General features: G+C 34.1%; 1 protein-coding gene across 3 annotated transcripts; it reads left to right on the top strand.

The window, feature by feature from the left end:
* The first annotated feature begins 432 nt into the window (after positions 1 to 432).
* Positions 433 to 12,326, top strand: LOC110996243. Of its 3 annotated transcripts, none has more exons than XM_022263823.2 (8): positions 433 to 545; positions 2,845 to 2,974; positions 5,074 to 5,198; positions 5,581 to 5,684; positions 6,096 to 6,244; positions 6,414 to 6,488; positions 6,876 to 6,991; positions 7,927 to 12,326. In XM_022263823.2, exons 2-8 carry the CDS (start codon positions 2,851 to 2,853, stop codon positions 8,803 to 8,805), a joined length of 1,572 nt encoding a protein of 523 aa, XP_022119515.2. In that variant the 5' UTR covers positions 433 to 545; positions 2,845 to 2,850; the 3' UTR covers positions 8,806 to 12,326. The 3 variants fall into 3 exon arrangements, with proteins under 3 accessions (XP_022119515.2, XP_045490062.1, XP_022119522.2); XM_045634106.1 differs by lacking the exon at positions 433 to 545 and adding an exon at positions 904 to 968 and having other exon boundaries at positions 5,101 to 5,198; XM_022263830.2 differs by lacking the exon at positions 433 to 545 and adding an exon at positions 905 to 968.
* The last annotated feature ends 695 nt before the right edge of the window (positions 12,327 to 13,021 follow it).

The following is a 13,021-nucleotide window of genomic DNA, read 5'->3' as shown; positions in this document are numbered from 1 at the left end:
AACAAGAAAAGAAAAAAATGATCGAGGTCAAAAATATATTTTCCACGCTCACAAATAGTACTGTCAACAATACGAAGCCTTGCTAAATGATGGTGGTATATTTACATGTTCTAAAACATCCTGGGTTTAATTTCAGCATAATGTTTACCTATGAACTCGCTGCTTTTCAACTTTTATTGCATGACTCCCATGAGTTTTGGGAAGAGCAGCTAAATCATGACAATAATTCATGTATGGCACTACATCTCCGTCCTTTATAGCTTTCTTGGCAAGCTGATTATAATTATTTTTATACTTAATTTTAAAAAATACTATTGATTTTTATCTATCCAGATCTAAACTGACTGAAAACCGATTAAATTGACATTACGTTTGTCATCTTCAGTTCACATCGGTAACAAATATTTTAACTGTGGAATAAAGTTGGTCTTCCTCATCGGCTTTCATTATTGCACATCTCTATCAAATATGGTAGTGAAATGCTTGTCAACCGTTCACGAAATTACTTATAAATAAAACAAAGTTGTTTTTGTAATCATAAATTGGTAAGTTTATACTTTATCAAATATAAGTTAAAAAATTTAGATAATTCTGAATCTATTTCATGACATATGTTATTTCTATATTATAAATAACACGTATCTAACAATCCCCATTTTCTGCCGGTATTATAATATATTTAAATGTCGTATAATTGTAAAATTATCAATAAGTAAATCATGAAGGATGATTTTAAATCATTTTGGAGGTATATTAAGTCCCTTTAAAGTAGTCTACAAAACGGTCCATTGACCTACAATGACGTTTCAGCGGTGTCATTTTCCGTTGTTGTTCGTATTTGGATAAATATCTACGTGTTTATGCGAGTTATCTTAAAGATATTGCTTTGATTTATGTTATAAACAGGGTATATTATTGTATTTATGAAATTGCGCAGTTAGGAAATTGTACTGCATTTTGCAAATGCTGTAAGTAGTCTAAAAATAATTGCTTTGATTACACGCATGAACTGCTGAGCGAATTTTGATGCTACCTTTATATCATAAAACTTTTAAAAAACAGTTAAATTTACTCCTCACTCAACTTCTATATTATATATACGTATACATAACAGATTTTATTGAGAATTGTGCTGATCTTTATGACTCAACACTAACATGCATAACAACTTCCTACTTCCACTGAATAAACTTTACATCTGTTGGCAATTTCTTTAATTGGCAATCTTTTTCTTCATCTGTAGTGTTAATTAAAAATAAATATTATTATTAATTTGCTGTCTGGTGTGCACTATGAAGTTGGTCCTGTTCATACTTTTCTTTCACTTTAAAAGTGAGCCACATATAAGAAGGTTCTTCCTTTAGCACAGAGATAGGTTTTGAACACACAATATCCAGGTTGGGCTTCTCATGTTTAACCTTATTTTTTAAAAGTACTATGCTAATATATTGTAATTCAAATCATGAAATCAATTATACCTTAAGCGTGAATACAATGAGTAGTTAATAGCAAGTCCATACTTTGATTATTTAATTTGGCCATGGATATATTTGGCTCTCTGAGTGGCTTCTAATTAGTTGCTGAATTATTTTGGATATAATTGGAAATATATATATATAGGTTAAGTTTCTCCGCGATAATGTAGAATACTAATATTTTTTTTACAAAAATACAAATCTTTTCTCTTTTTAATGTAATATACACAGTTTTAGTCAAACTATACCATTAAATTTATCTTAAATGTTATAAAATAGTAGCACATAAAATTAAAAAAGCTTCTAACTGGTTATAGTTCGTAAGACCATTGTTGTTTAAGCATAAGATATAATATTTATTAATAAAAATTGATAAAGTCCTGCATATTGAATTATATACTCAAGGGAACGAGAATAATATGTATCTTGTATGTCTTATCTATGATTCATTCACCTTTGTTTGGTATTACAGTTATAAATATAGTAATTTAATATATGGGAGTAGTCTCATCTTCTAAATCTGATAAACAAGCCCCAATATCTCTCGATCAATCTATCAATAGCCCTCAGTATATGATGCTCTATGTATTTGTATTTCTATATTACAGACTGTATTCATGCTTATGATAATATTAAGAAATCTGCGTTCACTGTATATGACATTATGGGACGGAATTGCCATCTAAAATTAAATATAAAAATTTTAAACTAATAAACCAATAGTGTGTCATCATCATTTACCCAGATAGTAAATTATTTTGATTCTATAATTCTTTGTTTAAATGAAATTTTACTGGCATAGTGTTTCCTGCCATTTCTGCTCACCTGCTCTATGCCCTTGATTAGAGAATTATTAGTAAATGTAAATAATATGGATTCCACTTATCAATGATGTGTGATCAATAGGTGTGTGATGACTTAGTGATTCCAAGAGCTATTGGCTTTAACCCTAAAGTTGATTGAAGCATGGTTGGCGCTCTTCTTTGTATGCAATTACCATGCTAGTGTAATGGAAGAAAGAAAGACAAATTGTATATGTGACCAGTGAATAATGACAGGACAGAAATATAGCTATGGACTATATACTATAATGGACTAAGGCCACAATATTCAGATGAAATTGTAATAGTGGTGGGTGAAAGATGTCTGGAAACAACAAAGGACAGAATTTACTGGAGTTGTTTGGAGGCAACTTTGACCCCACTGGTCCATAAAATATATATAGACCTACATATTGTTCCATTGCTTACTGTTTAACATATGTTTTTTAGAACTAATTATCTTCACATGACCGCCTTAATATCACCCTCCACCTCAAACCCTTGGTACGATAGAGAGAGTAGTGATTTCAAAGAACTTAAACTTTCAGATTATAATGTCAAGTGGTCGTGGTCGGGGCTACACCGGTAGACATCATTTGAGGGAGACAAAGCCGGGAGAGGACCCAGAAGACATGAATGCTGCAAGGACTCTGGCAGAGTTGACTCCGCGATCAACAGGTATGTGTCAGGCATCTAGGTATCGGATAATTTTATATTGAACTAGCTGGACATGAAGTGTGCTTTTTATAGGAATACAACCGAATGAACAGGTCTGTATGGCTTATTTGAGTCTTAAAAAGTGTAAGTAATCATAGGCATACCAATTTGTAATTAGAGGTATTCTCTTTTTGTCAAAAACCGATATTTTAAATACATATGCAATGGTACAAAACTCTTGTTTATATTTTTTTCTCTCGCGCCTAGTTTCACAATTGCTAAGATTGTCTCTCTCCCTAAAATATGGCGAACGGGCCGATGATGGCCATGTTTCATACTGGTGAACGGGTGCTACTTGTGGTGACTGGTCGTACTTGAATTCGTGTATGCAGTGATATTAGTTGTTTCTACTACGTATTTGCCTCCTGCTGATAGAGGACAAATCTTTTTTTTTTAATTTATTTTATTATTCTTTATTACTCAAGATGTCATATGGAACGTGGTGTAATGGTTGTGTAAAAAAAAAATTGGCGATTAAGATGAGTGGCGGAGATGCCAGTTCTTCTCTTCCACGATTTAAAAACTGGTGGTAAATGTTAAGTTAGAAGCATTTAATGTACTTATATTTCCTTTTTTGACGTTCATAAGTGTACATTATGTTACCTATATGAAAAAATGAATCTTGACTTTGCCTTGTAAAGAGCTGCATTTACTTGAAATAATCCGACTAATTTCAAGGTTTTCTCCCGAGACCATTCTATTTCAAACATCGGATTCAGCCTGCGATCGATCAAGCGATTTGTAATTGGTATTCAATAGTTTTAGTTTCACAACACAGTTCGACAACTTCATTCTGCGTCCTGCGATTTCGGATCCTGTTTATTGATTACTTCTTTGTGATGTTATCACAAGACCATTATCATTCCACCGTGTATTACAAAAATAATCTTTCCACCATTGGATTGAGTTTTTACAGAATTTCATTCATTGAATTATTACTATCATTGTTATCGTTATTATAAATGTTCGCTGTTAATGGCTTCGAATCAACCGTGGTAGGGATAAGATGGCGTGTAACGGGTGCATGTGACGGTAATTTTTTTTTTCAACGCCGATAAAGAAGGTTCATTTCAATAAAAATGCCTGAGAAATAAAAAAACTGATCTCAGACTTACTGAATATACATAAAAATACTTAGTAATGGATTCCTGATAGGTTTTTGATTGATTCCTCTCCCCCCTCTCCACACGTTAACCTTTAAATGATGATTATTAGTATATAGTTCATTCAACTGTGCACTGTAATAAATAAAAGTTGAGAAACGCTGGACAGAAAACGGTGGGAAGAATTGTAAGCGCCAGAAGTTTAATTGTGACCACGAAGCTCAAACATGATCTGCCGACTGTAGAGAGACCGGCAGTTCTCAAATCAAGAACGTAGAACGGAAGAGAAGAATTGGCAATAAAATCTTCACCACCATTTTAATCGCCAAGGTTTTTCCTCTAACCTCTTTGTGGAACCAGCTGTTGCTGTACCATGTAATTTTTGTTAAATCTTGACGACAAACCTGGCGCTGAAGGTTTCCAAAACACTCGGATATATGAACCTTCAGAGTTTCTAGTTTCTTTGAGAATGCAGGTATCTCGGGGACCTTCCAGAGGTTCTACATTTCCTGTAGCGCCGTTTAATTTAATTTGTTTTTTTTATAAGTGTATCCGGTGCGTCAAATGGGTTGGGGGTGATCCCTACCCCTCCTACTCTCCCCTCTCACTCCCAACCTAACCTTTTTTTAACTTCTGGGCCGCATTAACTATGGAGGGTTCAGAGGAGTTGTTCGGATTAATACTTGGAGCTGAGTTTCGTCAGCGTACGTCGGGGCATATGTTCCACTCGTATCTTCACAACTGAGCGTTTTAAGGCGGTTTTTTGACAACCAGTTTTAAAAACCAGCTTCCCACTGAAGAATGTCCGAAACAATTAAAAAAAAACCGGCAAAGCATTTGGGTGCTTGCTGCCAGTTGCCACTGTATGTCCATCGAGCGCCGCAACATAGCTTTCTGACCGTTTGCCCTCTGTTCTATTAAACTATTTTTAACATTAAATAATCAATTGCATTCCAGCTAAAACCACGGTGGCAATGATTTCAGAGGTGAAGCCTGATGATGAAGTGGACACCTCTGGTGATGAAGAGTCTCTACAGGCGATGCTGAAGGTTGATGAACAGTTTGCACCTTTATTAGTACTGGTGAGTTTGCTACTTGTTTATTTACAACTTATAAAATTATCACCCCAAAATTATTGACATATATTTGACGATAAGTTATATTCTCAGCGGAGTATTTTTAGGGTTGTACGCTTTTTGAGGGGCAATTGGTTAGAAATTATTAAGCTTTATCGCGTGACATTAACTATTTTTTAATAAAGTTAAATAAGTAATTTGTCAAAGTCAGGACTGTATCCAAAATTAAAGTAGTCATCATTTTGCCAGCCTTCGCAAAGTGATGGCCCTATAAGAATATGTTGAATTAATTAATTTCTCCATGCGACAGTTGATTTGATTAAACTGTTAAGGTGATGAAAGTAAAATGTCCCAATGACAAGTTGAAATACTTTTTTTATTGTTTTAGCTCGAACAATTCACGCCGGGCGAAGACGGCATTCAGTTCAACAGGAAATTAAGACATTTCGAGACGTCAGTCACGGAGTTGTGTCCGGACGAGGCAAGATTACAGTGGGTGTTGTTCATTTACTCACTCTTTATTCATAAGAACATTAAGCCTAAGTAGATCAGAAAATTTCTGTATTTTGTTTTAAGCAATTTCCTAGTAAATCATTAAAGCCAAGCAGATAATCATAATTGTTACCAAGACGAGATGTTGGTAACAATTATGATTATCTGCTTGGGCTTGGCTATGGGGCGTTTAACGTTTATGATAAATGCTACTCTAACTGTGGAAAATATGAATATCTAATGAGAGAGAATAGCTAATGACAAATCTAAAGCCACATGACAAAGCAGTCTGATCAGGGTACAACCCCCGTCACATGGCAGGGTGTGGTCCCTTACTTGGTACAAATACCGGCAAACTTCTCGTGGATTAAAGAGGTAGTGCATCACCAATTTTAAATATATACATTCCAGACAAGCGTTCGCGACATTTCGCGCTGCGGCCTTACAAAGTTCAGTGACAAGTCGGAAGTTGGCCACCGTCGGGGCTGCCTTCACCAGACAACAAAGGCAGGGCATGCTGAGGGCCTCCCTGCTGAATATTATGCAGGCGACTTTTACAAGTAAGTGAAGCAATATTGGTACCCTATGTTTAAAAATGTGGGTAGATTCAAAGTTATTTATATGTATACTATTTATGTTCAAAGAGTTTGGAGGGTAGATTCACGTTCAGAAGGATTTGTTTGTATTGATGGTACATTAGCAGTTTTTAACATTCAAAACGTTTTTTAGAATTGGAAGTGCTGGAACGCGCGAATCCATTATACTTGATCAACGCTGCGAATCTGATGGGAGATTATTTTGCGGGTAGGTAAAATTTTTTATTTAGGTAACAACTGTGAGACGGTTCAGTAGTTTTAAGTACAGACCAAAAAATATTTTTGGCTTCTATTTTTAACCGTTTTAAAAAGGGAGGGTATCATGTAACATGTGATGTTATTTGAAACAATACTAAAGACTACTCTAAAAAGAAATCTACTACATTTAGCTAAAAACATCTAAAAAAAATACCTGAATTAACTTCTACTAAAAAACTACTACTTACTATTTTTTGCTAAATAAATAAAATAATAATTTAGAAAAAGTTCGTGTGAGAAGAGATCGGGAGTTCAAAGCAGGATTCTTTGGAGAGAGACACCGGAGTGATGGAATTTAGTTCTATGAGTAGGGGTTTCAAAGGTATATTTTTTTCAGAGGCTCGTCTATGCAATGGGAAGAAAGTCCACATCTTAGCTGGTCCGTTGGTCCAATATATGCGGTCTCTTCTCGCGTCAGATGATATAAGGGCACATCGGAGTCTTGCTACGCAGGTATGGAATGCGGACACCCATCATTTTCCACATCACACCAACCGACACTTAACGTTAAAAAATATCGTTTCCTACTAAACGTGAAAACGGGCACGATGTACCTTTAGTCTGGATGTAGGTTAAGTGGTTTTTCGAAGAAGGTCTTACCTCCAACCTTCATCGGTGGACATCCAGGCTACACCAAGTGTAAAGGTATAAAGGCTATATGTCAGTCTGTATGGGGTAGCATAGGAATTTCATATGTTGGTATGTTACTAAAAAGGTAGGCTAAGGTAGATTTTAAAAATCCCACTTGTTTCTTGTATGTAGAAAAATCTAGTTCTGGAAAAAGTTTGAAACTTTATTAAATAGCATTTTTATTAATTCTATTTAACTAAATTTAGCTTAAAAATATTAGTCTAACACATATTATATATTTATTTAAACAGTCTAAAATAATCGCCGAGACCACATACAGTTGAAAACAAATTGTAAAATCTTCATCATACCATTCTTTCTTGAAAAGCCCTAACTATTCTATCCTCAACACTCAGGGCAGTATTGAGACCCATAACTGTCTACTTGGTCAGATCCACAAGTAAAAGATTGAACCCGACTTCTACCATCATTTCCACCATTACCAGTTTAAGACTATTTGATTCTGCCAATGTAAAATTAGCTGAGGAACCATTTGTAAATGATAGTTGTCAGTCTTGTGGCGGTTTAGTCGGTTGAGAATTTTTGGATACAACTTCTGACTCTTCCGACACCACAGCTGCCCAATGCACAAATTGCCCAGGACTCGTGATCTGAACCTCTTCTTGGAAATTTTTGAAGCAAATCTGTTTTGCCATATTCTTGATAGTTTGCTTATTGCAGATTTTAAAAATACCTTTTCATTAAATACAAAAGTAATCATAAAACCATTATTAATTAATTTGATTTCTCATTTTCAGCTAATGCAAAATGGCCGAGAACTCCTCTCTATACTATCCCAAGAGTTAGATGAATTGTCAATATCCATACGTCTCAGACTATTGACACCACCCCCAATAAGCATCATCTGGCTCCTTCTGTCGTCTGATCTCTGCTTAAACAAATTCCTACCATTGCCAAACACATTGCAACAGTTCTACGCTTCCCACTTAGACCTGACAAGCGATGAGAACTTCTCCGAGGTGTCATATGGCTCCTGGAAGAAGGAAAACATCAATTTGAGCATTGATGATGATACTAAACCCAAATTAAGACCAATCTTGGGGGCCGGAGCAGGTCTATTGAGACAGGAGCATACAGATCCAAGCACCGATGTTGATTGGAAGCCAAGTTTAACTAAGAGATACGATTTGAACTCATGGAGACAGGAGGAAAAGGAACCAGCTTTTAACCCCAACGTGCCACCACCAAACTATCAAGAGTTTCCAGTTTATCCGGAAAACTACTATTTGCAACAAGGAGATGGGACATACATACAAAATATGAATGTTAATGTGCAAACAGAGAAAGTTAATAATGAAGTGCAGAAGTCCCTTGATAATTATGACCCTAAATTTAATGAAAAACGCTTCGACGAGACTAACTTTAATGAAAAGAGACATGATGATATGCGATATGAAGAGACTAACTTTAATGATAAACGCAGTGATGATACGAAATTTAATGATAAAAGGAGTGACGATAAGAAGTTTGACGAACGTTCTAAAAATGGATCCAGGCAGAGATTAAATAGGAGAAATAGTGGTGAGATTGAGAAGAGGAGGCATGTTAGTGATGTGCCGCGGAATCATAAATATTGGGACCACGACGACCGCTGTGATAAAGACTATAACAGTTAGTAAATTAGTGATGTTTCGTGATGCAAAATTTCAGTGTAATTAGGGATATGCGCGTTCGGAGCTGGTCCCCTTGGCCCACGGTGGGGCCGACGCGCCCCAAAGGAAAATCTTATGTATGTATTCCATTTATTTTAAGTTTCCGGCAAAATGCATTGCTCAAATATTTTAATGTAGACATTATAATTTTTTGGGACGTCAGCCATCAGTAATTTTAGTTTAATAAAAATTCACAGAATGATTTCCTGGATCCTAGCAATGATTGCTTTCCCAAAATGTTTTAAGTACTGGTGCAAATAAAATGAAGTGTATCAATGTTTTAATTCACAAATCTTTTTATTAGCACTATTTGTGTTTTGGTTGTGTTTGTACTTTATGGCCCGTATTCCAAAGCTAATCTTAACTTGGGCAATGTCAAATTTAGAAAAGGAAAAACGGTAAAAACTTTCATGGTTTAATTTTGACAGGAATGCGGGCATAAGATCTCAAATCATTTGGTTAATTTCAAGTTTTGCTCATACTAAAATTTATTTCCAATAGTTCAAATTACATTTACTTAGTCTTATTTCAAATTAAATTTAGTTCATGTCAAATGTGGTTAGCTTTGACATAAATTTAGGTGTTTCTAGATATATAGAATCCGACATTTGAAATTTGTTTTTATAAGTGTACAATATTAGTCTTATCTGATATAATAGAAATATAACATAATTGTTAAGTAACATTCGCCGTGTGCCACTTGGATCCAATTGAGTGGACTCATCAATTGACTAGTGGGAATGATAGTGGTGCTGATTTTTCTAATTAATGACTATTCAGGTAAAATGAAATGTTTTTTTAATAATTTTAAAAAATTGAGGGTTATACAATGGTGATAGTAAAATATTATCTTTGAATGTTCCCATGTGTGAAAATTTTTGTCTAAATAACATAAAACCAAGTATATTTCATCTGGGAATTGTTCAATCTGTGCTCATTCAATATATGTTCAATAATTTTTGAGTATGTCTTATATGAAAATTTGCACCACTGTTGCATACGCATAGTGTAATTTTAATTTAGTCACAAATAACTCAATTTTTAATATTTAACATTTTGTCATTTTAAATTATAACATTATGTATGGATGTGTGTTTATAAATGTAGTTAAATTAGGTCCACTAAATTTAAGGTTTGCTGACTTTTAACGCTATTAATTTGTGCAATAAATTTACAATAATGCATAATATGACATTTTGCATTGAAGTCTTGATAGGAATTAAAGGACGCCTCTCATGCAAAAGGTTATAAATTATTTAAAGTTGGTTGTAATGGCTTTGGCCCAAATTAATGATGATTTTTAATTGTCTATGATCATTAAAGGGTACTTGTATGTTCAAGTTTTAATTCATGGACAGAAGGTACATTCAGAGTGAATGACTCCTGGAAGTAAAAAATGAGTGGGATTTCACACCAGGACCTGATTTACCTGAAGTGGAAGAACTTAATATAAAATTTGATTAAAATAAATAAAAATTTTCACCTAATTGAACTGTAAATTAAACTTAGACTAAATTTTCTCTCTAAGTGGTTGTTTAACCATTTTTTTAATGGTTTTAAATTTCAAATTAAAATTTAATATTACCGCAATTATAAATAAAATGGCGTTGCATCTGTCGCGTGCTAAAACACTATAAACAAAATTAAACTACGTGACATATGATGGTAAATTTTAATTTCTTTTTGTCATTTTGATAATCTACTATAGTCGTTTTAACCAATCTGTGTTTTTTGATAAAGCCATGAAAACACTCTTAGGGCAAGATCTTTAGAGCGCACTTAGCCTTAGCTCAATCGTTACTTACGAAAAACTCATATAACTCATATGATTTGGTATTTATAGACATTTTAACGCAAAGTGATGTTTCATTTCATGGAATACCTTCTTTTTTATCCTTTAAAAAAGTATAACAATAACAAATATTAAAACGGTACAAATATATCTTCTATTTATTGTTATTTATTTTATTATTTCCAGTTAAGTCATAGTCGAAATATGACTTAACTGGAAATTTTAGTCTGAGCAAAATGTAAGTGCGCTCTATATATCTTGCCCTTTGTGTTTTACGTCAAATTGCAGACTAAAATCAAAATGGACTGAAACGAATATGCTCGTACCTGTAAAGCACAATTTCACTTTAAATGCTAGATTAGTTAGGTTAATCTATATATACCGACCTTTTTGTACAAAGTTCCAATGTAATTCTCTGAACATCTGCAACCTTTGGCAGCGGCATATTCTTCAGAATCTTTCTTTGTAAGGCGAAACGAATTGAACATCTCTAAATTTTTTGGATATTAACTGATATATCGAAGACAAGATGGTGTCATGCATTGAATTTGTGGAAATGGGATTACTTTAAGCAGGTGATACGACTCTGACTTACTATTAAAGAATTGTAGTATTGAAAGGCCATGGTTTATAGGTAAATACATTGTTTACAGTTCATGTGCGAGATGTTTAATCAATGGGAATTTTCTTAAAATAAATTTCCGGAAAAAATATTCGGAAGTATTTGTATATGTAAAATTTATCATATATTATATTATGAGAATTAAGGTAAAAAAAAATTGCGAACGATGCGTTGAATAATATTATTTTAAAATCTGAAACATGCCTTTAGTTGTCATCGATATATCAATATCTTTCTTTTCTTTATGTCCTATAACCCCTAGGTGGGGCAGAGGGCGTCCACAGCGAGCCATATATAGATAGATATATCAATATGGTTTATATTAATTTATTTGACGATTATTGTGTTTTATGTCGATTGTGCGTTAGTAGCCATCGCCTTTTATGATTTTTAGGATAATTTTCGTTTTGATCCGATAAAATTTGCAGAATTAATTTAATTTCCTCTAAGTATTGTGCCTTGAGGTGTTTTTAACTGGAGAAATTACAGTTCGTAAGCATGAACTGTTATTTCTCCAATTATATAAGATTATTTTTAACTCAAATTAATCGATTGAACTACGAAGGATAGAGTTAATAATAAAGAGGGCGCTGCTACTGAGACAGAGTCCCGACTATAAAATTATTTTCAATGTTCCGTTGAAACTGCATTATTTCTTAACATACATAATAATTTATTGTAAAATTATTTTTACATAAGAATCGTTAGCCAATTATATTTGTGGTTCTAGTGGCAATAGGCATATTGGATGGAGCCTGTGTCGTAGTATTATGTAAAAATAATAATTTATTCGTAATAGGATACAAAATTTGAAGATGTCTTTGGACTTTGTGACGTCATGTACAGCACGATCCTGCCAAATCTTAGCACGGAGTACGGACTACGTTCGCAATGGCTTCTTTGACAGCTCGAACGAAGTGACACGCCGTGTTGACATACGACAATTGACGCGAAGTTAGATGTATCTTTGTAATGTAAATGTATCTTTTAAGACTTTAGTTATATGCCGTGGGCGTGATGCCCCGATTTAGTTTTATTTTGGAAATTATGTCAATAAAAGAGTTCATTTCGTATTTTGGTTTTATTTTTTGAAACGTGACATTACGGTAAGTATATTAGGTAAATCGAACACATGGAGATGGAGTTTAGCAAAAATCCTGTTTTAAAAAAAAATTGTAATAGATCAGTAATTATCTATAGCCTCGTACAATCCGAGGCTATAGATAATTATTATGCTGACATCACACCTTAAAACGCGCTATCGATGTATTTCCCTCTGAGTATGTCGCAACCAACTTGCTAATTAGCCGTTCAATTAACTGCCTAGGCCCTAGCCTCTTAACGAAACTGCGCCGTCTGACTAGTGGCCTGAAAGATAGTCAGCCATAGAGTTCGAGTTATCATAAACAACATTAAATAAACTTGCTGGCTAATACTAATTCACATTCTTATTGTTACTAACTTACTACACTCTTCCGTTGTACTCGTTGTCTTTCATGTAAATTTGGTATCAGTTTGAAGGGTTTCGTTTCAGGTTTGAGAGTGGCAAAAAGTGGAATAAAAATTTAATTGAAATTAACAGTCAACAGCTTTAAGTAATAAAACGTCATCGATCCAACTCATACAACCCATACTGTTTGAACACCTGGCTGAGCATCTTTCTGGCCGCTAGTTAAAAGATATCCATCTCAACATGGATGAAGTTGACAAAAAAGGCCCGAAGGAAGCCCCGAAATGTAGTAACAGATGATCCGGTCACAATAGCC

Source organism: Pieris rapae, chromosome Z (genome assembly GCF_905147795.1).
Source record: "Pieris rapae chromosome Z, ilPieRapa1.1, whole genome shotgun sequence".
NCBI classification, from domain to species: domain Eukaryota; kingdom Metazoa; phylum Arthropoda; class Insecta; order Lepidoptera; family Pieridae; genus Pieris; species Pieris rapae.
The sequence above is the reverse complement of the archived record's forward strand: the minus strand, read 5'-3'. Positions and strand labels throughout refer to the sequence as shown.